The sequence below is a fragment of the Leuresthes tenuis genome, unplaced genomic scaffold (genome assembly GCF_036924035.1).
Source record: "Leuresthes tenuis unplaced genomic scaffold, fLeuTen1.0.hap1 SCAF_20, whole genome shotgun sequence".
In the NCBI taxonomy this organism is placed as follows: domain Eukaryota; kingdom Metazoa; phylum Chordata; class Actinopteri; order Atheriniformes; family Atherinopsidae; genus Leuresthes; species Leuresthes tenuis.
The window spans coordinates 31,817,461-31,844,187 of NW_027325374.1; the positions used below are offsets into that span (position 1 = coordinate 31,817,461).

The window sequence follows — 26,727 nt, forward strand, 5'->3', positions numbered from 1 at the left end:
TTCTTATCCTGCTAATAATGACTTGTTCTGTTCTGTTCTGTCCATAACACCCTGCCTCTCCTGCTACACTTTGTAATTTATATAAATGTCTTCCTTTTTCCTGATTCTTCCAATATTGATTCCACTGATTGTTTATTTCTTTCCATACTAAACTTTTCCCCTCTGTTTTTGATCATTTTACTTTCATTTCCTCCACCTCTTTCTTTACTGCATCCTTAGCAGCTTTGTCTGCTTTTTCATTTCCTTTTATTCCTACATGAGGTGGTACCCACATGAACACTATTTCCCTCCCCTGTTGCATTAACCTGGATGTTTTTAACTGTATTTCATATAAAATTTCCTGATGTGTTTTTGCTGTTCCGCTTTTAATACTTAAGAGTGATGAAAATGAATCGCTACATATAACTATTCTCCTATCCCTCACCCCCTCCATCCATTCAATTGCTATCAATATTGCACATAATTCTACTGCATATATACTTAAATGATCTGATGTTCTTTTTGAAATTGTCTTATTATAAATGGGAACCACCATTGCTGCTGCTGTTACTCCTGTTGCCTGTTCTTTGGACCCATCTGTATATATATACACATATTCTCCATATTTTTCCTCCACATAGTTATAAAATTCCTGCACTATATCTGCTGTTTTATTTCTTTCCTTGATGTTCCACATGTTTAAGTCTACATTTGTTTCTTGTAGCATCCATTTTGGTATTACTGTCCACAGAACTGTTGGGCTGAATTCCATATGATGTATTTTTAGTTGTTCTGCTAAACCCTCACTGACCCACCCAAAACTCGTTTTTTCCTCCTTCCCCTTTTCCCAGCACATCTACAGAACTGTCTTTGCTGGATGTTCATCTTTGTGTCCTTTTAAATTTACCCAGTAGTTGGCTATTAGCTGTTTTCTTCTGAGCCCTAGTGGCATTTCTACTGCTTCAACCTGTAGTGAACATACTGGTGCTGTTTTTATTGCTCCGAGACAAGTTCTTAATGCTCTGGCTTGAATTATATCTATTTGCGAGAGTACTGATTTTGCTGCCGATCCATATCCCACACAACCGTAATCTATTCTAGACCTTATTAATGCTATGTATATATATTTTAATGCTGTAAAATCCGCACCCCACTCTAACCCAGCCAAACAACTCATAATATTCAATACTCTCTTAATTCTCTCTACAATTCCCTTCACATGCTCCCTCCATGTTAATCTAGAATCCATTATCATTCCTAAGAATCGAAAGCTGCTTACTCTCTCTAAGTTCTTTCTGTACAAGTTTAACTTTTTATTTTCACTAATTTTCTTTTTTGAGAAGAACATTACTTTACTTTTCTCCACCGAAAATTTAAAACCCCACTCTTCTCCCCATTTCTCCACTTGATTTATCCCTTCCTGTAGTTTCTTAACTATGTGATCTATGTTGCCTCCCCTCTTCCATAATGCCCCATCATCTGCAAACAAAGATATTCCCATTCCTGCTGGTATACTGTCGAATATATCGTTTATCATTATTGTAAATAGCGTTGGACTTATCACACTCCCCTGCGGTGTGCCATTCTCTACCACATAGCTCTCTGACACCTCCGACCCTATTTTAACTTGTATAACTCTTTCATTTAAAAAATCCATAGTCCAGTTAAACATGTTTCCCTCAATTCCCATTCGATGCATTTTAATTAGCAATCCCTCTCTCCACAACATGTCATATGCCTTTTCCACATCAAAAAACACTGCTGCCACTGTTTCTTTATTTACTTGTGCTTTTCTTATGTCATCTTCAATGCATACTACTGGATCAATAGTGCTCCAACCTCTTCTAAACCCACTCTGATGTCTAGTTACCAATCCCCTTATTTCTATATAATTCATCATTCTTTCATTTATCATTCTTTCCATTATCTTACCTATATGGGATGTTAGTGCTATGGGCCTGTACTGGCACAGGACAAGGGAGACGCAGACTATTTGAACACATGAGGGACCAAGGGGAACAGGTGGAAACACTTTGGGAATCAGGGAAGACAATCAGACGCTTGACACGGGAGGAAGGGCAAGATACCTGAAACGAGACGAGAAAGTTAGTACTTTTCAAAATAAAACAGGAAATGACGAGACAAGACATGAAGAAAACCTAAATCGTGACAGAATATTACTCTAATAAATCTATCATTTTAATTACTTATACTAAAACAACTAAATTAATTACTGCATCAATTAACCTAACAGACACAACAAAAAATGTGTCTAACTCAAGTGTTGTGTTGACACATAACAGACAACAATTTTGAATTGTATCTTTAGGCACTTACCAAAGTTGTTACTAGCAGCCTGTTATAGAGACAAATAATTTGGCCCTCTGTCTTTAGTTGTATCTATGAAAAATTATAACAAGGTTTGACAGACAGAGAATAGTATTTTTGCACCAACAAGCTGATTCCTAAAGAGCTATTAGCTGAATCCTTGGTAAATATTAACATGGTGTGCTGTATGTTCTTTGAGGAAACTAGACAAGTGAAGAACAAAAGAGGAAGTGGCAAGCCTAAAAAATATACAGTAAAAACTACATTTACAGCAGTTAAGCAGTGTCTGTAGGTAATGTTCCTAAGTAATAGGAAATTACTAATGGCCTAACAGGATGTTTTTCCACATCAGCAGATCCAGTGCTGGTTCAGGGCCAGAGCCTAATATAGAACTTGTTCTTTCTGTTTTGACCACCAGAGCCCTGGCTCCAGCTCCTAAAAACTGGTCTTACAGTAGCATTAAGTCTTTGCTGGGCCAAGGTAAAAAAAACACTTCTTATATACACATCTTATACACATCTTATATACCATATATATATACGATGTATGCATAAGTGAGTATTTACATGCATGACATGTTCATTTCACTGGAAATAAAATCTTACTTTTGAGAGCCTAAACTGCTGGCCGCTGATCAAATGAAAATTCATCCAGTTCCTATTACCTGGTAAGCAATCAGTTCTGTCACCCTCTGACAAGTATTATAAAAAAGGTGTTGCAAATGTTTGTATTCAATGTGTTTCAACAAGCGAGATAGCATACTGGCTTACTAACTATTAATTCTGTAAATAAATAAATGCCTTATAGCTCAGTCATGGCACTTTATATAAGTATCTATTTATTTATGGTAACTCTGGCAGACGACACTGCATCAAAGTGAGAGATGCACAAACAAATCTATGGTCATTAAGTGTGTTTTGTGGGATTGGAAGATGTGCATATGATGGCCCAAGGCAGGACTGACATGAAAGATAAAGTCAAGCTGCATTTATGAATGTCAGCTTTATTTTGTCATGGCATTTAGTACTTTTGTCCAAATATCCATCTTCTCTCAAGAACAACTGGTTAATTAATAGACTTCAATTAATTCAATTCAATTTTATTTATATAGTGCCAAATCACAATAATTCTTATCTCAGGGCACTTCGAAGATACAATCCTTGTATCTTGATAATTAAATTTGCTTGGTATTAGGAGCTTCTGTGAGGTAAATTCATAAATATAAACTGAATAGAACAGAGAGGCAGAATGCTGGAGAGGATATCTCCTCATAGCCATCATGTGGTTGGTTGTCCTCATACTCGAGGCATAAAGAGTCAGGGCAGAGCCAATGCATACTCTGCTCTGACTCACACATCACATCATGTTATTTTTGTTGTGGCTTGAATCCTCCATGATTATGAAAGCACACAGTAAAACACTTTCGCAATTGCGCAGATTGGTCACGTTGCCTTTCTTACATAAACAGTCCTCCAATTGGAGAGCATGTGCATGATGCCATGATATTCACAGTGATTATCAGTGCTTATCTTTAGTTTTTGTTTTTCAGTTACAATATAGGAAAGAAGAAGAAAATTAGAAAAGGTGAAATAAACACATGTAAGAGAGTAAAATGGTTAGGAAAGAAAAGAAGAGAAAATATTGGGCCAAAAAGAGATAAAGATGCAGAGGCTTCTGAATGATGTTTGCATGGCTGTCGGCCTCTTTTAATGTCTCTCCTTCAAATTGCTGCTTCTGTTTCATCATTTCCCCTTTCTCTTTCCGCCTGTCTTATTAGCTGCACTCTGGTGTCAGCGAGAAGAGGACTGACGGGCTGACAGCACTGCTGGAGCTGTTTGTTGAATGAACACACACACAGAGACAGACTGGCTGTTATTAATAAACATGTATACAAATACATAGGTCTAGCTAATTTTTATGCTATATCCTACTACAGTATTTGCACATAGGATCACTACTAACAGCTGTTATTGTTCTAACTTTCTTTACAGGGATAAGAACAACATATGGACTCATTTCTACATAATTCTTGACTAAACAAATATTGGCTTAGGACTAATTTTGATTAGTTTGTTATATTTATGTTTTTAAACTCCTATTCTATGTTGTTCTATCACTACAGGTGATTATTTATGTGGGGCTATTCTAATTTAACTGGCATCTATGAGTATTATTTGTATTTGTATTATAGTATTATTACTACTACCACAAAGTGGACATACAGGTTTGGCCACATGATGATAGATATTTTGAGCTGGCATAAGGAGTTGACCTTTATGCTATGCTAGACAAAGTTGGGACTTTAACCAAAGCCGACTACAATAAGGACTTCAGCCTCTGCACATGGGGTGCCTGCTCAGTCAACTGAGATACACACATTTTTTGTAATTGAACTCTGTTTAAAATGAATCTATCATTCATTTATTAACAGTTTTATTTTATTATCAGTTTTATAACAACAGTCACAGTTATAGTGTGTGTGTGTACCCTGAGCACCAACAGCAGCATCAGCTAGGTTGTGAGACTAAAAGAAGGTGACAGAGAGACCCACCACACAGTGAGAGATTAGCAGTGCTGTGTGCTCTACCAATGGGCTGGCTTGTATATCTAAAGGATGAGAGGAATGTGGCTGAGAGAGAAAAAGAGAGAGAGTGGGAGCGAGAGGGGATGTCATCACCCCTAGGAGAGAGAGAGGAAATGAAAGAGAATGAAAAAGAAAGAGGCATGGCAGGGTTGAGAGGAAGGACTATACTTAGACACCAATAAAGATAGTCAGCAGTGGCCAGTGCTGCATGATAGTGCGAGCATGAAGAGGAACACTCTAGGATCTCTTATCAGTTTCGTGGGATTGTATCCAAATCTAAAATCTGTTCAGACAACACTCCTTTCTCATCTAAGCTTTTCTAAGAATGGAATTGAACTACTTTGAAAAGGATTGGACACGAGCACTAAATTTAAGACAATCTACATGTCAGCGGCAACAAACTACTTCAGTGAAATGAGTGAGTCTTTGCATAGATCGGGAAAGTTTTATATTGAAAGTGTTAAAGAGGATCATTTTGAATTGGAAGAAACTGTCTTGTTCTCTATTGCTACGAGTACAGTTACTCTAGACCAATACTGTCTCATAGTTACGGTGCAAAGATGCTATCAAAGCCAAAGAACTCATCTGGAACTGTGAATAAATGAAAGGAAGAAGCAAGGAAAGGTTTAAATTTCATGTTTTGATAACAGGAATTTCCCCAAGATTCCAAAGGTGTGGACTAATTCAAACCAGACATGGTGGAAAACAGGAGAGATTATGATAAATGTAGTCTAATCCAGTTTATAAATAGGATCTCCTCCTTGATTTATATTGGATCATCATATCTTGAAAATCTCTCCTTTAGACTGGAGTCATCACTGAATTACCCAACAGAAGATATATGCAAATGATTAAGCTCAAGCTAAATCCAACACAAGGATTACAAATTCACAGGCTGAGGAGTTTGTGCTCTGCATCTATAGTGCATATGTTGACTATTGTTTAATTGACTTGTTGTGGAAAAGTGTGTTTTGAAAAGCATCAAGCAAAGACCCTGCAAAGGCAACCAGAAATCTCAGCTTTGGACCATGAAGCATTGTGACCTCTGTCACATGCGTTAGTGTTCGTTCACTGCACGGACATGTTCATACAAATGTGGAGGTGCTATGCTGAGGGCGTCAGGTGTCGCACCAGCTCCTTCAAGCCATGAATGGCAATTTCAGTGTTCTGTTGGGGTGGACTGTAGTGACGCTGAACCTCGCTGTATTTGGCTGGCAGTTTTAAGGGGTGTTTCACCTTGCACCTATCCCCATCCAACACCAGTCACATTGCCAAGAAGACGTGGCTTCGGGGGACTAATACAACGCCACTGCTTATCTTTGGTAATTATGAATATATTTACCAATATGCAATACTCAATAAATGTGTTTGTTCAAGAATCTACAGGAGACAACAGGAGAAATGCTTTGAATATGGATGAATATATAAGAAACACTTAGTGAATTGAAAGGAACTAAGGGGAGGGGATGGACGGATACCGGAATCATTCAAATAGTCTAGGTTTGTTAGCATTTGAATTTAAAGGCTATCAACTTGGGTTAATTTATCATTTTAACAGCAAATTCTCTCGACACCCACCGCATACCGTCTGAAATGTAAGAACAGGGCAGATCTTACGGTTAGGTCAGCTCCGAACCACAGGTAATCGCCAGCGGGTCCAACTGGGTCTCTCTCGGTTCCGCGTCTCGCGGCCTTCGTTGTGGTTGACTTTCAGGGACTGGACCGGTCGCTTTCCTGCGCTGGAGGGCTTCTGGTAGCTCGGAAGACGAACGGGTGGTGTGTCGGAATTCACCGCAAATAATGACAAAATTGTCCAAGGGTTGAGTTGGTTTTGGTTGCTGACCAACTCTGATGAGGTGAACTTAAATTCACCAAAGATTGACAAAAAGGTTGACAAGCTTAACGCTGGCTCCTTTTGATGATCAAAAATAGGTGAGGAGGCGTACAGCAGCAGAGTTTAAAACGTGCTATAGAGAGGAGACAGGATGACGGACGAACAAAAACGCAAAAATGTATCTTTCTACTACATTCTTCATTCTTCTCTTCTTCTGTCTTTGTTCGGACCTTCTTCTTCCATCTCATCTTCCTCTCCTGCCATTTTCAAAGATTCTCCACCAGACTCTCATTCTATCAATTAGAGCTCTCTGCTCTTCATCTTTACTGATCTGGACTCTTTTCTGAACTTTCAATATTCTCTCTTTTCCTCGCGGTTTCCGGAGTTTGATTTGCAGAGGCGGGGCAAGACGTAGGCCTGCGCTACACTTTCAGCCAATGGTATGCCTGAAATTGTTGTGACGTCTGCCTGGGCGTATTTTATAAGGCGAACTGCAACGAGGATGCCTCAAAACAATTCGACTCCTGCATTCCTCCGTCTCATAAACATTTGTTCAGAGGATTCTAAAAACACCATAACTTGTTAATTGGTGGGGTACACCCTGGACAGGTCGCCAGTCCATCACAGGGCCACATAGAGACAAATGAGACAAACAACCATGCCTGCTCACACTCACTCCTACGGACAATTTGGAGTCACCAATTAACCTGACATGCATGTTTTTGGATGGTGGGAGGAAGCCGGAGTACCCGGAGAGAAGGGAGGGATCGAACCTGGAACCCTCTTGCTGTGAGGTGACAGTGCTAACCACCACACCACCGTGCAGCCCAAAAATTCTGATGGATATCTGTAAAATTATGATGTATGAATAACAAACCAAACAATGTTATTTTCCTGTGTTAAACACGGAATACAATAAGAAACAGCTGAAGCATTGGTTAATAGTTGCATTATTTCATATAAATGTCACATGTCATATGCAAGTTGTTGATTAGTTTGGGTTTAACTATTCAGTACTATGAACCACTCGGGGGCAATGTGGCTCCATAAGCTGATTAGTTATTTTCCAAATGAATTACTTCTTTCGTATCCTTCCATGTACGATCATGAAAAAGGTATAAAAATGCAGCTTGCGATATCACTGAGAACGTGAAAGAACTTGTACAACGATATAAAGCACATTTAATACAGTTTCAAGATTCAGCTAAAAAGTGATTCTGGGTGAGATCCTTTTGAGAGGTCCATGCAGCGGCTGTCTCTGGCTTGAATCAAAGTCAGGGCAAACTGTCACCATTGTTTACTTTGAACCATATAGGGTCGGAAGGGTCCTGTTCTGGTTTTCCCCAATACTCTCCTGAGAGGGTCCGTTGTTTGTTCAGCTTAGTTAGCACTAAGCTATTAATGCATTTATCTAAATTTATGGCACAGGTCTGTAGAAAGAGGGGCTGAGAAAACTCCCCCAAAATGCTTTCGTGGGCAAAGGTTGTTGTAGATTTCTCTTCTTTGATGTAGAAATCCTCCATCTGGTATTTCCACACTGACCATCCCCACAAAAAGCAGTCATTTAAAGTCTTAAGTTTGTATTAAATTCCACACTTGAGTTCGCTACACCACCTAACTCGCTATTTTTTTTTATCACTCTTAACTCAATGAAATAACAAAAATAGCTTACGCTACCAAGACAATTTTATTTCAAACTTGTTAACCATAAAGCAGGATGGGATAAATGTGTACTTTGAGACCACTACTTTTATTTCAACTCATAACACTTGAAAAAGGCAGTTGGTTCTACTCAAGTTCAAGTTGATCATTGCAAATATGGAGATGAGAAGCTTGAGCGTAATCAAGCAGGAGTAATGTTATTTTATAAAAAGCTTTCACATCAGTCTCTTATCTTGGTTATATTTAATATTTTGTCCTTGGCTAAACTGAGCTGCGCTCTACGTCCTCAAGGTCCAGGTGTGACATTAAATATATGTAACTTTAAACAGTGTTACATGTCAGTAACAGTTAATAAATAGATATCTGACTATCAAGCAATTTTAACAATATTGTATTTGGTAATATTCCTATATCAATAACTGATAACTGGAGGCTCTGCCTCTCATTCTACTTTTAGAAACTCTGGGAACAACAAGTAATTCTGCAGTTTGGGAGCAAAGTGCTCTGTTAGGAAAATATCTTACAATGAGATTTTTAAGATATGATGGAGTGAGGTCATTAAAAGCTTTATATGTGAGGAGAAGAATCTTAAATTCTATTCTGAATTTAACAGGGAGCCAATGAAGAGAAGCTAAAACTGGAGAAACATGATCTCTCCTGTTAGTTCTCATCAGAACTCTGGCTGCAGCATTTTGGATCAGCTGGAGGCTTTTCAGAGAAGATGTGGGACACCATACTAATAAAGAATTACAACAAATTGAAGTAACAAATTCATGGACTGGTTTCTCTGCATCACCCTGAGACAGGATGTTCCTGATTTTAACAATATTATGAAGGTGAAAGAAGGCAGTTCTAGAAACCTGTTTCATATGTGAGTCAAATGATAAATTCTGGTCAAAAATAACTCCAAGGTTCCTCACTGTAGAACTAGAAGCCAAGGAAATACCATCTAGAGTAACTATATAACTAGATAATTTCTCCCTGAAGCGCTCAGGTCCAAAGAGAACTTCAGTTTTGTCTGAGTTTAGAAACAGACAGTTCTGAGTCATCCAGGTCTTTATGTCTTTAAGACATGCTCTAAGTCTGACCAACCTATTGGTTTCATCAGGTTTTATAGATAAGTAAAGCTGAGTATCATCAGCATAGCAATGGAAATTTATGTCATGCTGTCTAATAATGTTACCTAATGGAAGCATGTATGAAGTAAGAAGAATTGGTCCAAGCACAGAACCCTGAGGAACTCCATGACTTACTCTGGTGTGTGAGGAAGATTCTTCATTTACAAGAACAAACTGGAATCCATCAGATAAATATGACTTAAACCAGCCTAATGCAGTTCCTTTAGTCCCAATAACATGTTCAAGTCTCTGTAACACAATGCTGTGATCGATCGTATCAAATGCAACACTGAGATCCAACAGGACAAGCACAGACACAAGTCCACTATCAGAGGCTAAGAGGAGATCATTGGTAACTTTCACCAGTGCTGTTTCTGTGCTATGATGCACTCTGAATCCTGACTGAAACTGTTCAAACAGATTATTTCTATGTAAATGATCACAAAGTTGAGCTGCAACTATTTTTTCAAGAACTTTAGACAAAAAAGGGAGATCGAATATAGGTCGATAATTAGCTAACACTTCTGAATCAAGAGTAGGTTTTTAAAGTAAAGGTTTAATTACAGCAGCCTTAAAAGTCTGAGGTCTGTCAACAAAGACAGATTGATCAAATCCAATATGGAAGTGTCAATTAAGGGGAAAACCTCCTTGAACAGTCCAAAATACAAGTTGATGGTTTAGAAGAGACTATTGCTGTTGCTAGCTCAGAGAGATCAATTGGGCAGAAGCTGTCAAAAAACAAATAAGGTTCAAAAGATACTCCTAAAGCTGCTCTACTTGATGATATATCAGTGATACTACTGAGAAGGATTCCATAAATCTTCTCTCTGATAGAAACAATTTGACTTGTAAAGAATCTCATGAAATCATCGCTGCTGAGAGTTAAAGGAATACATGGCTTAACAGAGCTCGGACTATTTGTCAGCCTGGCTACAGTGCTGAAAAGAAACCTAGGATTATTCTTATTCTCTTCTATCAATGATGAATAATAAGCAGTTCTGGCTTTACGAAGGGCTTTCTTATATGTTATTAAACTATCTTTCCAGACTAATTGAGACTCTTCTAAATTAGAGGAACGCCACTGTCTCTCCAACTTTCTTGCAGTCTGCTTTAACGCACGCAGCTGTGAATTATACCAAGGAGCCAACCTCTTCTGACTAATTACCTTCCTTTTCAGAGGGGCAACATTGTCTAGTGTTGTACGCTTTGAAACTATAGTGTTGTCAGTAAGAGAGTCAAGTATTGTCAGTGTAAAATTTAGGTAGCTGTACATGGCAGTGAAGAAAAGGATGATGAAATCAACTCTTTAAATCTGGTTACAGCATTCTCTGATAGACACCTTCTATCTATATAATTCTTCTCAGAAGCCGTATAGTCAAGTAATGTAAATTCAAAAGTTATTAAAAAATGGTCAGACAAGACAGAGTTATGAGGGAACACTGTTAACTGTTCACTCTCAATGCCATAAGTCAGCACAAAGTCATGGGTATGATTAAGGCAGTGAGTAAGTCTGTGAACACTTTGAGAAAATAATAATATAATAATAATGGTTATAATGGTAATAATAATAATAATAGAAGTAATTTCTAATAGAAGTAAAGTTAATATTTAGGCTGTCATTTTCAACATCTATATGAATATTAAAGTCACCCACATTGACTTTATCTGTACTCAGCACTAACTGGGATAAAAACTCTGAGAATTCAGACAGAAACTCAGAATAAGGGCCAGGTGAACGACACACAACAACAAGTCGAAGAGGTTTTTGTGATTTCAACTTTGGGTGGGAAAAACTGAAAATCAGAGATTCAAAAGAGCTCAAACTAATCTTGGATCTAGGACTGATTAGTAACCCTGATCTGAAGATAGCTGCCACTCCTCCTCCTCTGCCTGTGTTTTGAAGACAGAGGAGGAGGAGTGGATGTCTTCACAAATCAAGTCATTAATTTGTCCATATTTCTAGAAATGAGAGCAGCTCCTTCCAAAGTGAGATCGCTGCTGTCTCTCCTCATCAGACCAGGTTTTCTCCAGAAAGATTGCTTGCTGGAAATTTAGACAATTGAAGAAGGACATGCGACTAAACATGTCATCACTGGTCAGATTTGGCAGGGGTCCAGAGAAAACTACGGCGTCCATTGTTTTGGCAAAATTACACACCGGTGCAACATTAATTTTAGTGACCTCCGATTGGCGTCATTGGTGTCATTACCGCCAACGTGAATAACTATTTTACTGTATTTACGCTTATCCTTTGCCAGCAGTTTTAAATAGGATTCTACATAGGATTCTCACTCTGGCCCCTGAAATACATTTGACTATGGTCGCTGGATTCGCTAATGCCACGTTTCTGACTATAGAGCTGCCAATTACCAGGGTTTTGTCCTCAGCGGGTGTGTCGCTGAGTGGGGAAAATCTATTTGAAACGTGGACAGGTTGATGGTGAACCACTGGCTTGACTTTAGGACTATGACTCTTCTTCCTGACAGTCACCCAGACACTCTGGGGTCCTGGCTGCTCAGGTACTGCTGGGGGGCGACTAATGGAGCTAGCTATGCTATGTGGCTCCGCACTGGCTAAAGGGGTATGGCTCACTATCGGGTGGTTTTCAATGGTGAGCCGAGCTTCCAATTCAGATAACCTTGCCTCCAAAATTACAAAAAGACTACATTTGTTACATGTACCATTATCACTCAAGGAGGCAGAGGAGTAACTAAACATCTGACACACGGAGCAGGTGAAAGCAGGAGATGGACAAAGATAACTGGTAGCCATGCTAAGCTAGAGAACTCGACACACTGCAAAAAAGTGAAAAATAAAGACTAAAGCTCTGTAAGAGTGGGTGTTAGAATAACAAGTATGCAAGAGAGTTAACTATGCAAAATGTGTAAATTATAGGGAGAAATAAGGTGATTATTAGTAGTCCAAGAGGAGCAAGAAATTCCACAGTACACACAAAAAGTAACAGAAAGTGATGCAATACTCCCCACCACATGCAGTTTACACTAGAATTTTTTTACCTTAAACAAAGACCAGCATATGATAGAATGATGTGATATTGGTTGCACGACTCTTTTGGACCATAGTCCGGTGTTTTTATCTGTGAGCTTGAACAGGGGGCAAAGATCTGCATTGTGGAGATATATTGAATAATCCACAGAGAAAGGAGTACCTGACAAGAGAAATAAACACATTCTTAGACATAAATGATAACGGGGAAGTGACGCCAGTTATCATCTGGGACACACTTAAAGCAGTTATACAGGGGGAAATCATTGCCACCCCTTCATATATGAAGAAGTTAAGAAGACAAAAACTTCAAGATCTGGAGAGTAAATTAAAACATCTGCAAAGGGTCCACATTGACACTTCAGAATTTTTTTTTTTAAGACAGCGGTATTACGAGGTTGGAGGGAAAGCAATGAAACTTCTGTCATACAAACTAAAAAAACAGCAAGCAGACAATGCCATACCTAAGATACGAAACCCAGTCTGGGATGATTGAACACAGGCTAGAGAAAATCCAACAGAGCTTTTAAAGGTTTTACAAAACACTCTATTCTTAACTGCATATTGATAACTCCTCCCATACTTCCCATAATTCATTTTTGGCCTCTCTTGATTTACCCTCCATCTGTGAAGAACAAAATAGAAATAACAAGTGAAGAATTAAACTCAGCTTTCTCCAGATTGAAGGCAAACAAGTGACCAGGCCCAGATGGTTTCACCTCTGAATGATATGTGAGAGAAGCTGATCCCAGGGAAATAAGGAAAATAAATTCCACCTTCATGGAGGGAAGCAATTTCATTAATTTCTAAGCATGGAAAAGATAAACTTGAGTGTGGTAGTTTTCGCACCATTAGTATACTAAATGCAGACTATAAACTATTTACATCAATACTGACACGCAGAATGGACAAGATTCTACGTAAATTAATTCATCCTGACCAGACTGGTTTTATTAGACACAGATAAACACAAGATAATTTGAGAAGGACCCTACATATTATTAACTATATAATAACAAGGCACAGAGGAAATGCTTGTAAATCTAGACACAGAAAAGGCTTTTGACTCTGTCAGGTGGTCTTTTCTATGTAGAGTATTAGAAAAATTTGGCTTCCACAAGTGCATTATTGAGACATTTCAAGCTCTATGTTAGCTCCTCTGCAGCAATTAAAGTTAATGGTGCCTTATTTTGAAGGCACCATTAAGGAAACCTTCATACTAGAACGCAAAACAAGGCAGGGGTGTCCAGCCTCCCGTCTAGTTTATGTTTTGTTTATTGAACCTCTGAGTCAGTGGATAAGGCAGAATAAACAAAAATATAAACTTGCATTATTTGCTGCTGGTGTCCTAGTATACCTCATACAGCCGACTTTTCCTAAATTTCCTAAATTAATGGATTTCTTAGAGGAACATGGTACAAATTGAATGTCCAAAAGACCCAAGTGCTCACATTTGATTATGGACCGCCTGGTTATTTGGTGGATAAGTATCACTTGAAGTGGGACGAGGACTGCATAAGATACCTGGGCATTAATTTACCCAAGGATACTTCAAAACTGTTTACTTTCAATTAATGTCCTTTAAACACAAACATTAAATCCGATATACAAATGGAGCCTTATCCCATTTCTGTGCCTGAATTCCAGAGTAGAGTGCAAGAATGAATGTACTACCGAGACTATTATACCTCTTTCAGACTCTGTCAGTCGAAATACCCACAAAACAGTTCATGGAGTGGGAGAAATTGATATCAAGATTTCTGTGGCAAGACAAAAAACCTAGGATCAGATATAAAACATTGCAGCTACACAAGGAATGTGGAGATAAGGGTCTTCCTTGTCTGCGCGACTACTACTATGCAGCGCAACTAAGACCCTTAGTGTGCAGGTGCACTCCATCATACTCTGCAAGATGGAAGGACATTGAGCTCAAAATGAGTCGAGGGATTCCATTAGCAGCTATAATACCAGACAATAATTTAATAAACAATATGCTAGAAAATAATAATCCCTGGATCAATATAACACTGAAGATGTGGCAGAAGACGGTAAAACTCTGATATGGAACAGGCTCTAAGAATACTCAGATGATGTGTATTTGATACTGATTCCTCTCCAAATAAATTAGATGCCAGACTTGGATTAAGATGGGCCGCTCAAACTATTCCACCTTTGTAAATAAAAGGATATTTAAGACCTATGCATAATTACAACAATAGCATGGTCTACAGTGTCAGGATTTTTATAGGTACCTCCAGGTGAGACACCACTTTAACGAAAACATTGCTGAGACACAGGACTTAGAAAAGACCGTTGTGGTATACGTGTTTGAAAAAGCAAGCCATCATCAGTATGTGCTAAAGTTGTATCTAAACTGTACTATGGGATATGCCAAGCCAGCTCTCACTGTTCATTGTATATCAAAGAGAAATGGGAAAAGGAATGTGGTCTCTCACTGTCCTCAGACGAGTGGAAAAGATTATGTATCTTACAGTGGCAGACAACATGCTCAAATACATGGCGAGAATATAGTTGGAAGAACTTGTCAAGATTTTTCATCACACCTTTGCAACAACGAACACTAATACCAAACACAGGTTGTTGGAGAGCTTGTGGAAACAGTGAAGCCAATCACTTTCATATCTTTTGGGAATTCCCAGTTTTAACTGTATACTGGAGAGAAATACGCTGTCATCTGGTAGCTGTCTACCAGACCAAACATACCCCATAGGTTTGACACTTTGTATTTAGGGAATATTACTTTTGACGGATGGGATTATGGAGATAAAAAAAAGTGCTGCTTGTACTTTTGGCTGCAAACAAAAAGACTATTTCAAGAAGGTGGTTAACACCAGATCCCCCCACCATAGAACAATCGTTAGATATGACTCGAGATATATATGCCATAGAAAAACTGTCCGACTCTCTTAGAATACAAACAAATTTTTTTAGGAAGTGATCTAAATGAACTGGTTTTTATTAAACACGTACGATCAGATTTTTGCTGATCAATATTTTTTTTTGTTACTCTGTAATTTTATGTTTAATTTAATTTTAGAGAAATGTGAAGTGTGGAACCTCTATGTTCAATGTCTGATATAACGATCCCCAAGGCTCGCTCACGAAAAGGGATACGTTTTATTTCCTTTTTCTTTTGATAATGTGCAACTCATGCATATAAAAAGAAAAAGGAGTGATGTACAAATAATTGAAATCTTGTGGCCACAATAAAATATAAATGTCAAAAAAAGGAAGATGCCAAATTTAACATGTGGACTGGTCTAAACACAAATTAAATGAGCAGTTGTATCATGGGTGAAAACATTCACATTCTTTCTATTTTTAAAACAAATCTTTAACTGAAGGGGGTAAAAAAAAAACACCAAAAAAAACCTGACAGCAGATTGCAAATTTTCCATAATAACTTTATTTGTATAGCACCTTTAAAAAGCAGGTTTACAAAGTGCTTTGACAGACAACAAAACAACAGAGGGGCAAACAGGACACATAAAAAAAAGTTAGAAATTAAAGCTGCAAGCAGTAATGATCGGGCCCGAGCATGAGCGCACGTCAGGGGAAGGCGCTGGACGCCGGATGACGCGCAACGCACAGTACAGCTGTCTGTCAAGTGTGGAGTAGTGTTGGGAACTTTGACTCTTTTGGCTGAATCGGATCATTTACTCTCGAACAGTAAATTGAACGAATCTTTGAACGAATCATTTCGTTCATTTTTCCAGCAGGTGGCGCTGTAACCCCACTGTGGGCGTTGCACAAAAAGGCCACGGTTCTAAACACTTAACACTGAAGGAAACATAGTTTGCTTCAGCTGAGCTAACAAAATACAATACACAAAATGCCACAAACAATTCAAACCATGTGAAAACCTGGGAAAGCAAATGCACAATAAGTTGACTCGTGTCTGTATCCTCCCTGCCATTGTTGTTTAAAGCCCGACACTGACTCAGTAGCTGTCACGTGACAAATTAACGAACGAGAACGATCGTTCAGCCCTGTCACGTGACAGCTGGTAGAGAACAAGGGAATGTAAAACTCACATTCATTTTGACAATTAGTAACACAATTAAGTGAGAAAAAAAGTAACAATAAGTTCACTAAAATGTTAAATAGTGCATTTATTGTGTCTTATTATTATTATTATTATTATTATTATTATTATTATTATATTATTTTATGGTAGAGTATAACACAAAATCAATATGTTGATATAATTTTCAAAAGTATCTATTCACATTATTACATTATCATTTATCTATTTACACACAACACTATACATATCTACAAGAACCGAAGACCACTAATTAATTATGATTTCATGACAAATGAATGAACATCACAAATCAGACATCATTCATTTCCTCCTTCATTTCTCTGTCTACAGTAGAGCCCTGTGCGGGACTCTTTTCTTCACCCCGCTCCCACTGAATTTCTGACCATTACCACCCGCAACATGTGTGTTACATTCCTGCCCGCAGCTGCAAAACTTAGAGAATTTATGCCCACACAATAATAGAAATGCATTGATTTTGTATCTTCTCCCGTCCCGCAGGAGAAAACACGTCATTTTATAGGCTATTAATAAAGAGATTCATGGACAATTGAGAAACTTCTCCAAATATCACACTTGCCTTGCTTTGTCTTTGTGCTGTAAAGACCTTCTTTGAGCTTCCTTTCCACATCATTTATTGACATCCTGTCGCTAGGCTACATCCCGATCTCACAGTGTTTTTAGCCACCAGCAGTTGAGTTGTGAATGAATCAAAACTGTTTCCTGTGCGAGGAGCCGTAACCCGAGGAGTTGACTCGTGAACGAATCAAAACTGTTTCCTGTGCGAGGAGCCGTAACCCGAGGAGTTGACTCGTGAACGAATCAAAACTGTTTCCTGTGCGAGGAGCCGTAACCCGAGGAGTTGACTCGTGAACGAATCAAAACTGTTTCCTGTGCGAGGAGCCATAACCCGAGGAGTTGACTCGTGAACGAATCAAAACTGTTTCCTGTCCTGCTGACTGAGCTTATGCAGCTGCCGCCTGCCATGTGGCGAGAGAGGGTACTGCATGGAAATGAATTAATCATTTCTGTTTCCTGTCGTGCTGACTGAGTTTATGCAGCAGCCGCCTGTCATATGGGGAGGAAGGGTGCTGCGTGAAAATGAACGAATCACTTACTGAGACTACTCGTTACTCCCGAGTCATATAAACGATTAGTTAATATTGAACGAATCGTTCGCGAACGACACATCACTAGTGTGGAGCAGGCTGTGAGAATCCCATGTATATCAAGATATCAGCAGCAGGGTTTTTGAAAAATTGTAGGGGGCGCTTCTGAGCCATGTAGCTCTGGCCACACACGATATTCTTTACACAAATACGAGGTCATCAGTTTGACGTACGTTGGACGTTTTGGATTAAACATGCCGGTTTTTATCCACCTCCTCATTGTGCTTCCTCACCGCCAGCCTGTGACCGCATTCAGCTGTGTAGCGATGTTCTTCCGTCCTAATGTGGCTAGCTTCGCGGAGTTATTCATGTTTGCTCTGGTCTTTCTCTATTTTCTCAGAAAGATGTTTCATATCCCTTACTCCTGTAACTGTCCAGGCGGGATCTGTCCCAGTCATTTTAAAAAGCATGGTTGCATCTAGCGAGCCAAGCCTATCTGTATGTATTTTTGTGTATCAGTTAGGAGAGAAGCCTCTCACGTACCACTCTCCCTTCTCGCTTGTCGGCTGTTTGATAGCGAGGGCAGGATGATCAGGGTCCAACTTATTTTTACCTGAAGGCTCTCCATCAAAGTTCTCCTCTCAAATGGGTCTTGAAGGAGAGTACTTACGGACTTGGTCTTATCAGGGTTGTCATTTTGCTTGCCTTCATGTAGAAAAATGGCGCCTGTTGAGAGTCTAACTGCCTTTAGTTTAGTGGAATTATTTTGACAGCGCTGATTGAATAAATTTGTATCATAAGTTTGACAATATGATTATACTATTGGCTAAACTGATAAAAAAAAAAAAAAAAACACTTCCTCAGGGCGATTTCTCCATTGCCCCAGAGCTGAATTTGAGACATACAGATAGTGGACATGCAGATTTACAAAGTAGTTTGTATTTTTTAAATTATATTTTACACTTGCTACAGGGTATTTTAATATTTTCTATTGGTCAGATGCTGCTGTTCATATTCTATTATTCAGAGATTCATAATAGATTGAATGACTGTTGAATTCCAATAATCTGCTTCAGTTTCTAGTTCCTAGTATTATTCAGCCACTCTGCCATGGCTTAGTGAAATTGCTGAGCAGAGAAGAGCCATTGTTACTGTTAGCACTATCAAGTTATTTTCCTGCCATGACGGATTAAGATGTTGCAAAGTTCTTTTAGGCTGCCTTGATACATTTTACTAGGGGCAGTTCTGATCTTCGTGATTTTTTTTTTACATGCAGGCTCTGCATGCACACAGCGATATTGGCAAGGAATAGCAGAAAAACAGATTTAGTCATGAAAGCCTTTGGAAAGAATTCTTGAAGATATAGTTTGATTCTTTATCCTCTGAATCAACCAGATTTATTTTTGGCTCCAAACTGTGCTGCCCTGCACATTTATTATTTGTTGAAAAGTATGATTCCGGAGATTTGGGCTGTGTAAAGAAAACCCACTTTTAGCTGGGCTGTGACACATTAATGCACCCACATTTAACACAAGTAATACCTTGAAGCCAACTCAGCCACTTTTAAAAGCAAATGGAAGTTTGTTTCTCGACAACGGGTCTGGATAGCAGAGCACTTCAGAGAGGTGATTTTGTGAAACCATCAACTCTAAGAATAGTTTCAAGGAGTGCAAGGGTGGAGACACACACTTTCCACAGAGTGAGCCTGGACAGTTTATGTTCACTTTTATGTTTTTTGTTCATACAAACACCAGTCATTAACGAGGTTGACAAATAGCATTAGTGTGCTGGGCCTTTTTTATGGCAGCAATTAAAAAACATTAAACTGGCAAAATTTGTGACTTGATTTTTGCTGAATATCACCCTGAATAAAATGCAAAGTATATTAAAGCAGTTTCACTTAAAATTAAACCAATTTCTTAAAACCTTTTTAAAGGACCAAATATTGGGGCATTATTTAACATTTATCCTCACCATCAGACTTCACAAACTCATTGAAACATCTCAGAGGATGGCTGCCAACTGACATCTCTGTAAGGGTGACTGTGGGTGAGTTGGAGCGATCTGTTGAGCCAGGTCGGGTCATATCCGTGCATGCAGGTGTGTGTGAATGTGTATGTTAGAGTTGGGTACATACACTGTTTTGTTAGATTTGTCATCATCTGTCATTCTCACTGATGACAATAAGAGTGAAAGTAAACACAAGGATGATATGTTCTCACCTAATTCTCTTTCACTCAGTCTCACATACCGTCACCCACTCACTCAGAGTTTGAAATGTCAACGCGGCAGTGTGTTTAATTGAACAATGTTAGATTCAGCTCCATCTGAGAGAGTATAAAATTGATGAAGTTTATATTGAGTAGACACTGACTGTACAGTATACCTTAAATTACTTCTTGCTATCTCCTCGTACCATCTTGAACAGATCTGACCTGAACTCAGCCTGGTTGGGAAGCTCTTTCAGGATATAGGTGCTGACTCCCAACATAAGTCATCATTGTCACAGACCAGCTGTTCAGGCAGTTTACTCGCTTTTTCTTTTAGTCTACAGCGCTGATTGTTTAAGTTTGCTAAGATTGAGTACTTGAATGTCAAACTTTATTAAGTGCTTATCTGACATTCTGACCAAAGCAGAGCTGAACAAAGTAACAGATTATTAAAAATTGAAAATAGACTGTATTGTTATTGTGCTTTACCAGTTCTTTAAAAACCCAAATGATTTTACACTAGAAGTAGCATACTGGACTCACGTGATGATACAAACTCATAGCTACTTTACACCATGAGTCTCACACAGAGTGTATGCTAGAGTGTATGCTAGAGTTTGGATTGCTACAACTCCTACTGCAAAAACATTTGGGCACTGTTAAATGTAAATGGTCTGTACAAAAGTAGTCAATTAACTTGATGAAGTTTAAAAATCATATTGGATAACATAGTAGTTGTGCTCAGTGGCGAAAATATCCTGTTTGTATCAAAATACTGGTTTAATTCTCACCTTCTGAGCCTCATAGAAGTACTGGTGGATGTTATTAATCATACTCTGTGCAAGCGTGTACTTCTTTTGTCTATTGTTCATCTGATTTTCCAGATCTGTTTTCATAAGTCTAAATAAGTTCCTGTTGTTCCACAGCTTTAAAGACAGTATGTATTTTTAACTTGTCAATTGTTGGCTGGATGCAATAAACGTGACTATAAGTGTGGCTGTTTGTGATAGTAACATTTCCTCTTTGGAAAAGGTAGTCTCTGGGAAATTCCTGGCATTGGTGGAATTCTACCCTAGTCACATATTGGCTGAGCCCTCTCAATAAAGCACATACGCCCACATCCACCCACTCACACTTCCTTTAACTGTATTCAATTGTAGCTGAAACCACAGTCATGCACAGAAGTGCATGAAAAATTATACTTGCAATATACATTCACATGGTACGATTTAATTTGTGTTAAAAGGAAAAGGAAAGTTACATGTTACTGATGTTTACCTTTTCCCCATCTTCTATTATCAATAGGCTAAAGGGCGGAGACATGGCATGGGGTCGTCCAGTGAGAACAGACGCCGGCCGCTGTCATCGGGTGAAGTGGAGGGCATGCTGTGGCAGGGCCCTCGGACTCTTTTTCTCCAAAAGAATTCCCAGGGATTTGGCTTCACATTGCGCCACTTCATTGTCTACCCACCAGAATCATCTCTCCACAGCCTCAAGGAAACCGAATGCTCTCAGGTGAGACCTGAGGTATGAGGTATGACCTGGAGCCTCTCATATGTTTGAAACTTAACAAATTAGAGCAATTTCAAACTCTAACTTACAGTTTAATTTTACAATCTTTTCTGTCATTAAAGTCTTAGATTATAAACCAGGATCATATTTGCTTCATCACTTTTATCCAAAGCGACTTACAAATGAAGATATAACAAGCTATATAAAAAGCTAACAATAAACTACATAGAAGGAACCCACCAGTCTGACTCTGTCAGAGGTGACAGAGTAGAGATAGGGTGCAGGCATAGAAAGAAGTGCAGAAAGATAAAGTGCAAAGATAGAGGGGGTAGGTAAGTACAAGGTAAGTGCTAGGATAGGAGGTGCTCTCTGAAGAGCTGGGTTTTCAAGAGTTTCTTGAAGATAGACTGGGACGCCCCTGTTCTGGTAGCGCTCGGTAGGTCATTCCATCATCGTTGAACGACACATGAAAAGAGTTTGGATTGTCTTAGGCGTGGTGTCGGCACTGCTAGATGACAATCCTAGGACGAACGGAGGGACCAAGTTGTGACATAAGCCTTTGCAAGAGCATTCCAGTAGATCCCATTAAGCACTTTGTAGGCTAACATCAGTGACTTGAATTTGATGCGGGCGGCTAAGGGTAGCCAGTGGAGTTCTGGACCATCTGCAGAGGTTTCACAGCGCAGGCTTGGAGACCAGTTAGGAGAGCATTGCAGTAGTCAAGGCGGGAGATGACCATGGCCTGCACCAGGAGTTGGGTGGCATGTTGGGTTAGGTATGGTCTGATCTTTCTTATGTTTAGTAATGCAAAGCGGCACGAATGAGCAACCGAGGTAACGTGATCTTTGAAGGTTAGTTGGTCATCAATCATGACACCCAAGTTTCTAGCAACCTGTGATGGAGCAAGAGATAGGGATTCGGTTTGGATGCAGATGCTGTGTTGTATGGTTGGTTTGGCTGGGAAGACTAGCAGTTCAGTTTTTGGGAGGTTAAGTTGGAGGTGATGGGCTTTCATCCATGTTAATATGTCAGAGAGACAGTCTGAGATTCGTGCTGAGACCGTGTGGTCATCAGGTGGGAATGACAGATAGAGCTGGGTATCATCAGCATAACATTGGTATGAGAAGCCAGGTGATCGGATGATCTGTCCCAGTGAGTTGGTGTATATGGCAAAGAGAAGAGGTCCCAGTACTGGGCCTTGGGGGACCCCTGTGGCGAGGTGGTACGCTGCAGAAGTGTGACCAAGCCAGGATACTTTGAAGGACCGACCAGTGAGGTATGATTCAAACCGGGAGTGTGCTCTCCCTGTGATGCCCATGCTAGAGAGTATGGACAAAAGGATACTGTGGTTGACAGTGTCAAATGCAGCTGATAAGTTGAGCAGGATAAGTACAGACGACTTAGCTGTCGCTCTGGCTTCTTTTAAGGCTTCTGTCACAGTTAACAGAGCCGTTTCGGTAGAGTGTCCACTTTTAAACCCAGATTGGTTTGGGTCAAGGAGGTTGTTATGTGAGAGGTAATCGACCTGCTTAAAGACTGCCCTTTCAATGATTTTAGACAGAAACGGGAGGAGAGAGACCGGCCAATAATTCTCCACATGAGTTGGAGGGAGGGAAGGTTTCTTGAGCAGCGGTGTAACCTGAGCTTGCTTGAATGTGGTAGGAAATGTGCCCGATGTCAGTGAAGCATTAATCACATGCATGACTGCTGCAGTTACAGTAGGAGTAATGGATTGGAGAAGATTAGTAGGGACGGAGTCCAGCGAGCATGTAGTAGGACGGGCGGGCATGTAGAAGGACGACCTTTGCAGCCCCTTATGGAGAATTTATTAACATGAACTTCATAGAATCATATTACATGGCAGCATGCAAGGAATTCCCAATGACAGCAGCTTATGAGATCCTCTTAAACTTGGTGATAACATTCTGTGCGTATGTGGTCAAAACACAATCTCTGTCCGGCACCACTGTGTCTGATTGCCACAACATCTTCGGTTATCACCTTGACAGAGAACATTCTGAGCCTAAATAATATGTGAGCAGTGGCAAAGCCCTGCTCCCTCCTACATAATCTGCATGAGTCTATCTACAGAGCCAGCTTTATATCCCTCAGAATTCTCCTGTCCACTGGTCGGATGTAGCACCTCTAAGCTGGTTGCTAACAGTAAAGAAAACCAAAAAGGAAAATAATATACAGTGACCTATCAGCACACTGGGGAAAGAAACTAACCCTAAAATCCATTGGGCCCGTCCACGGCGCGTTGCGTGAGCGTCGTGTTTTTGGTTATAAGCTACATGAATGAAAGCTTGGTGTCTGTGTTCTGATTGTTTAAAATACAGTTATAAGCTACATGAATGAAAGCTTTGTGTCTGTGTACTGACTGTTTAAAATACAGTTATAAGCTACATGAATTAAAGCTTGGTGTCTGTATACTGACTGTTTAAAATACAGTTATAAGCTACGTGAATGAAAGCTTGGTGTCTGTGTACTGACTGTTTAAAATACAGTTATAAGCTACTTGAATGAAAGCTTTGTGTCTGTGTACTGACTGTTTAAAATACAGTTATAAGCTACATGAATTAAAGCTTGGTGTCTGTATACTGACTGTTTAAAATACAGTTATAAGCTACGTGAATGAAAGCTTGGTGTCTGTATACTGACTGTTTAAAATACAGTTATAAGCTACGTGAATTAAAGCTTGGTGTCTGTGTACTGACTGTTTAAAATACAGTTATAAGCTACATGAATGAAAACTTGGTGTCTGTGTTCTGACTGTTTAAAATACAGTTATAAGCTACTTGAATGAAAGCTTGGTGTCTGTATACTGACTGTTTAAAATACAGTTATAAGCTACGTGAATGAAAGCTTGGTGTCTGTGTACTGACTGTTTAAAATACAGTTATAAGCTACATGAATGAAAACTTGGTGTCTGTGTTCTGACTGTTTAAAATACAGTTATAAGCTACGTGAATGAAAGCTTGGTGTCTGTATACTGACTGTTTAAAATACAGTTATAAGCTATGTGAATGAAAGCTTGGTGTCTGTATACTGACTGGTTAAAATACAGTTATAAGCTACATGAATGAAAGCTTGGTGTCTGTGTTCTGACTGTTTAAAATACAGTTATAAGCTATGTGAATGAAAGCTTTGTGTCTGTATACTGACTGTTTAAAATACAGTTATAAGCTACGTGAATGAAAGCTTTGTGTCTGTGTACTGACTGTTTAAAATACAGTTATAAGCTACGTGAATGAAAGCTTTGTGTCTGTGTACTGACTGTTTAAAATACAGTTATAAGCTACGTGAATGAACGCTTGGTGTCTGTGTTCTGACTGTTTAAAATACAGTTATAAGCTACGTGAATGAAAGCTTTGTGTCTGTATACTGACTGTTTAAAATACAGTTATAAGCTACGTGAATGAAAGCTTGGTGTCTGTATACTGACTGTTTAAAATACAGTTATAAGCTACGTGAATTAAAGCTTGGTGTCTGTGTTCTGACTGTTTAAAATACAGTTATAAGCTACGTGAATGAAAGCTTTGTGTCTGTGTACTGACTTTAAAATACAGTTATAAGCTACAAGAATGAAAGCTTTGTGTCTGTGTACTGACTGTTTAAAATACAGTTATAAGCTACGTGAATGAAAGCTTGGTGTCTGTATACTGACTGTTTAAAATACAGTTATAAGCTACATGAATGAAAGCTTTGTGTCTGTGTACTAACTGTTTAAAATAGTTATAAGCTAAGTGAATGAAAGCTTCGTGTCTGTGTACTGACTGTTTAAAATACAGTTATAAGCTACATGAATGAAAGCTTGGTGTCTGTATACTGACTGTTTAAAATACAGTTATAAGCTACGTGAATTAAAGCTTGGTGTCTGTATACTGACTGTTTAAAATACAGTTATAAGCTACGTGAATTAAAGCTTGGTGTCTGTGTTCTGACTGTTTAAAATACAGTTATAAGCTACGTGAATGAAAGCTTTGTGTCTGTGTACTGACTGTTTAAAATACAGTTATAAGCTACGTGAATGAAAGCTTTGTGTCTGTGTTCTGACTGTTTAAAATACAGTTATAAGCTACGTGAATGAAAGCTTGGTGTCTGTGTTCTGACTATTTAAAATACAGTTATAAGCTACGTGAATGAAAGCTTTGTGTCTGTACTGACTATTTAAAATACAGTTATAAGCTACGTGAATGAAAGCTTGGTGTCTGTATACTGACTGTTTAAAATACAGTTATAAGCTACAAGAATTAAAGCTTGGTGTCTGTGTACTGACTGTTTAAAATACAGTTATAAGCTACGTGAATGAAAGCTTGGTGTCTGTGTACTGACTGTTTAAAATACAGTTATAAGCTAAGTGAATGAAAGCTTTGTGTCTGTATACTGACTGTTTAAAATACAGTTATAAGCTACATGAATGAACGCTTGGTGTCTGTGCTCTGACTGTTTAAAATACAGTTATAAGCTACATGAATGAAAGCTTTGTGTCTGTGTACTGACTGTTTAAAATAGTTATAAGCTACGTGAATGAAAGCTTTGTGTCTGTGTACTGACTGTTTAAAATACAGTTATAAGCTACATGAATGAAAGCTTTGTGTCTGTGTACTGACTGTTTAAAATAGTTATAAGCTACGTGAATGAAAGCTTTGTGTCTGTATACTGACTGTTTAAAATACAGTTATAAGCTACACGAATGAACGCTTTGTGTCTGCTCTGACTGTTTAAAATACAGTTATAAGCTACGTGAATGAAAGCTTGGTGTCTGTATACTGACTGTTTAAAATACAGTTATAAGCTACGTGAATGAAAGCTTGGTGTCTGTGTACTGACTGTTTAAAATACAGTTATAAGCTACGTTAATGAAAGCTTTGTGTCTGTGTACTGACTGTTTAAAATACAGTTATAAGTTACATGAATGAAAGCTTGGTGTCTGTGTTCTGACTATTTAAAATACAGTTATAAGCTACGTGAATGAAAGCTTGGTGTCTGTGTTCTGACTGTTTAAAATACAGTTATAAGCTACGTGAATGAAAGCTTTGTGTCTGTGTACTGACTGTTTAAAATACAGTTATAAGCTAAGTGAATGAAAGCTTTGTGTCTGTATACTGACTGTTTAAAATACAGTTATAAGCTACCTGAATGAAAGCTTGGTGTCTGTGTTCTGATTGTTTAAAATACAGTTATAAGCTACGTGAATGAAAGCTTTGTGTCTGTGTACTGACTGTTTAAAATACAGTTATAAGCTAAGTGAATGAAAGCTTTGTGTCTGTATACTGACTGTTTAAAATACAGTTATAAGCTACGTGAATGAAAGCT

At 38.8% G+C, this 26,727-nt stretch overlaps 1 protein-coding gene across 7 annotated transcripts in view; it reads left to right on the forward strand.

Annotated features, from left to right (window-relative positions):
• Positions 1-26,727, forward strand: part of LOC140278964 (rho GTPase-activating protein 23-like) — a 101,299-nt gene that overhangs the window by 40,395 nt on the left and 34,177 nt on the right. For all 7 annotated transcript variants that reach the window (XM_072374104.1, XM_072374101.1, XM_072374105.1 and 4 more), the window contains exon 2: positions 21,202-21,411. In XM_072374104.1, the coding sequence (XP_072230205.1) occupies positions 21,202-21,411 (210 nt within the window). The remainder of the gene's footprint in view (positions 1-21,201; positions 21,412-26,727) is intronic.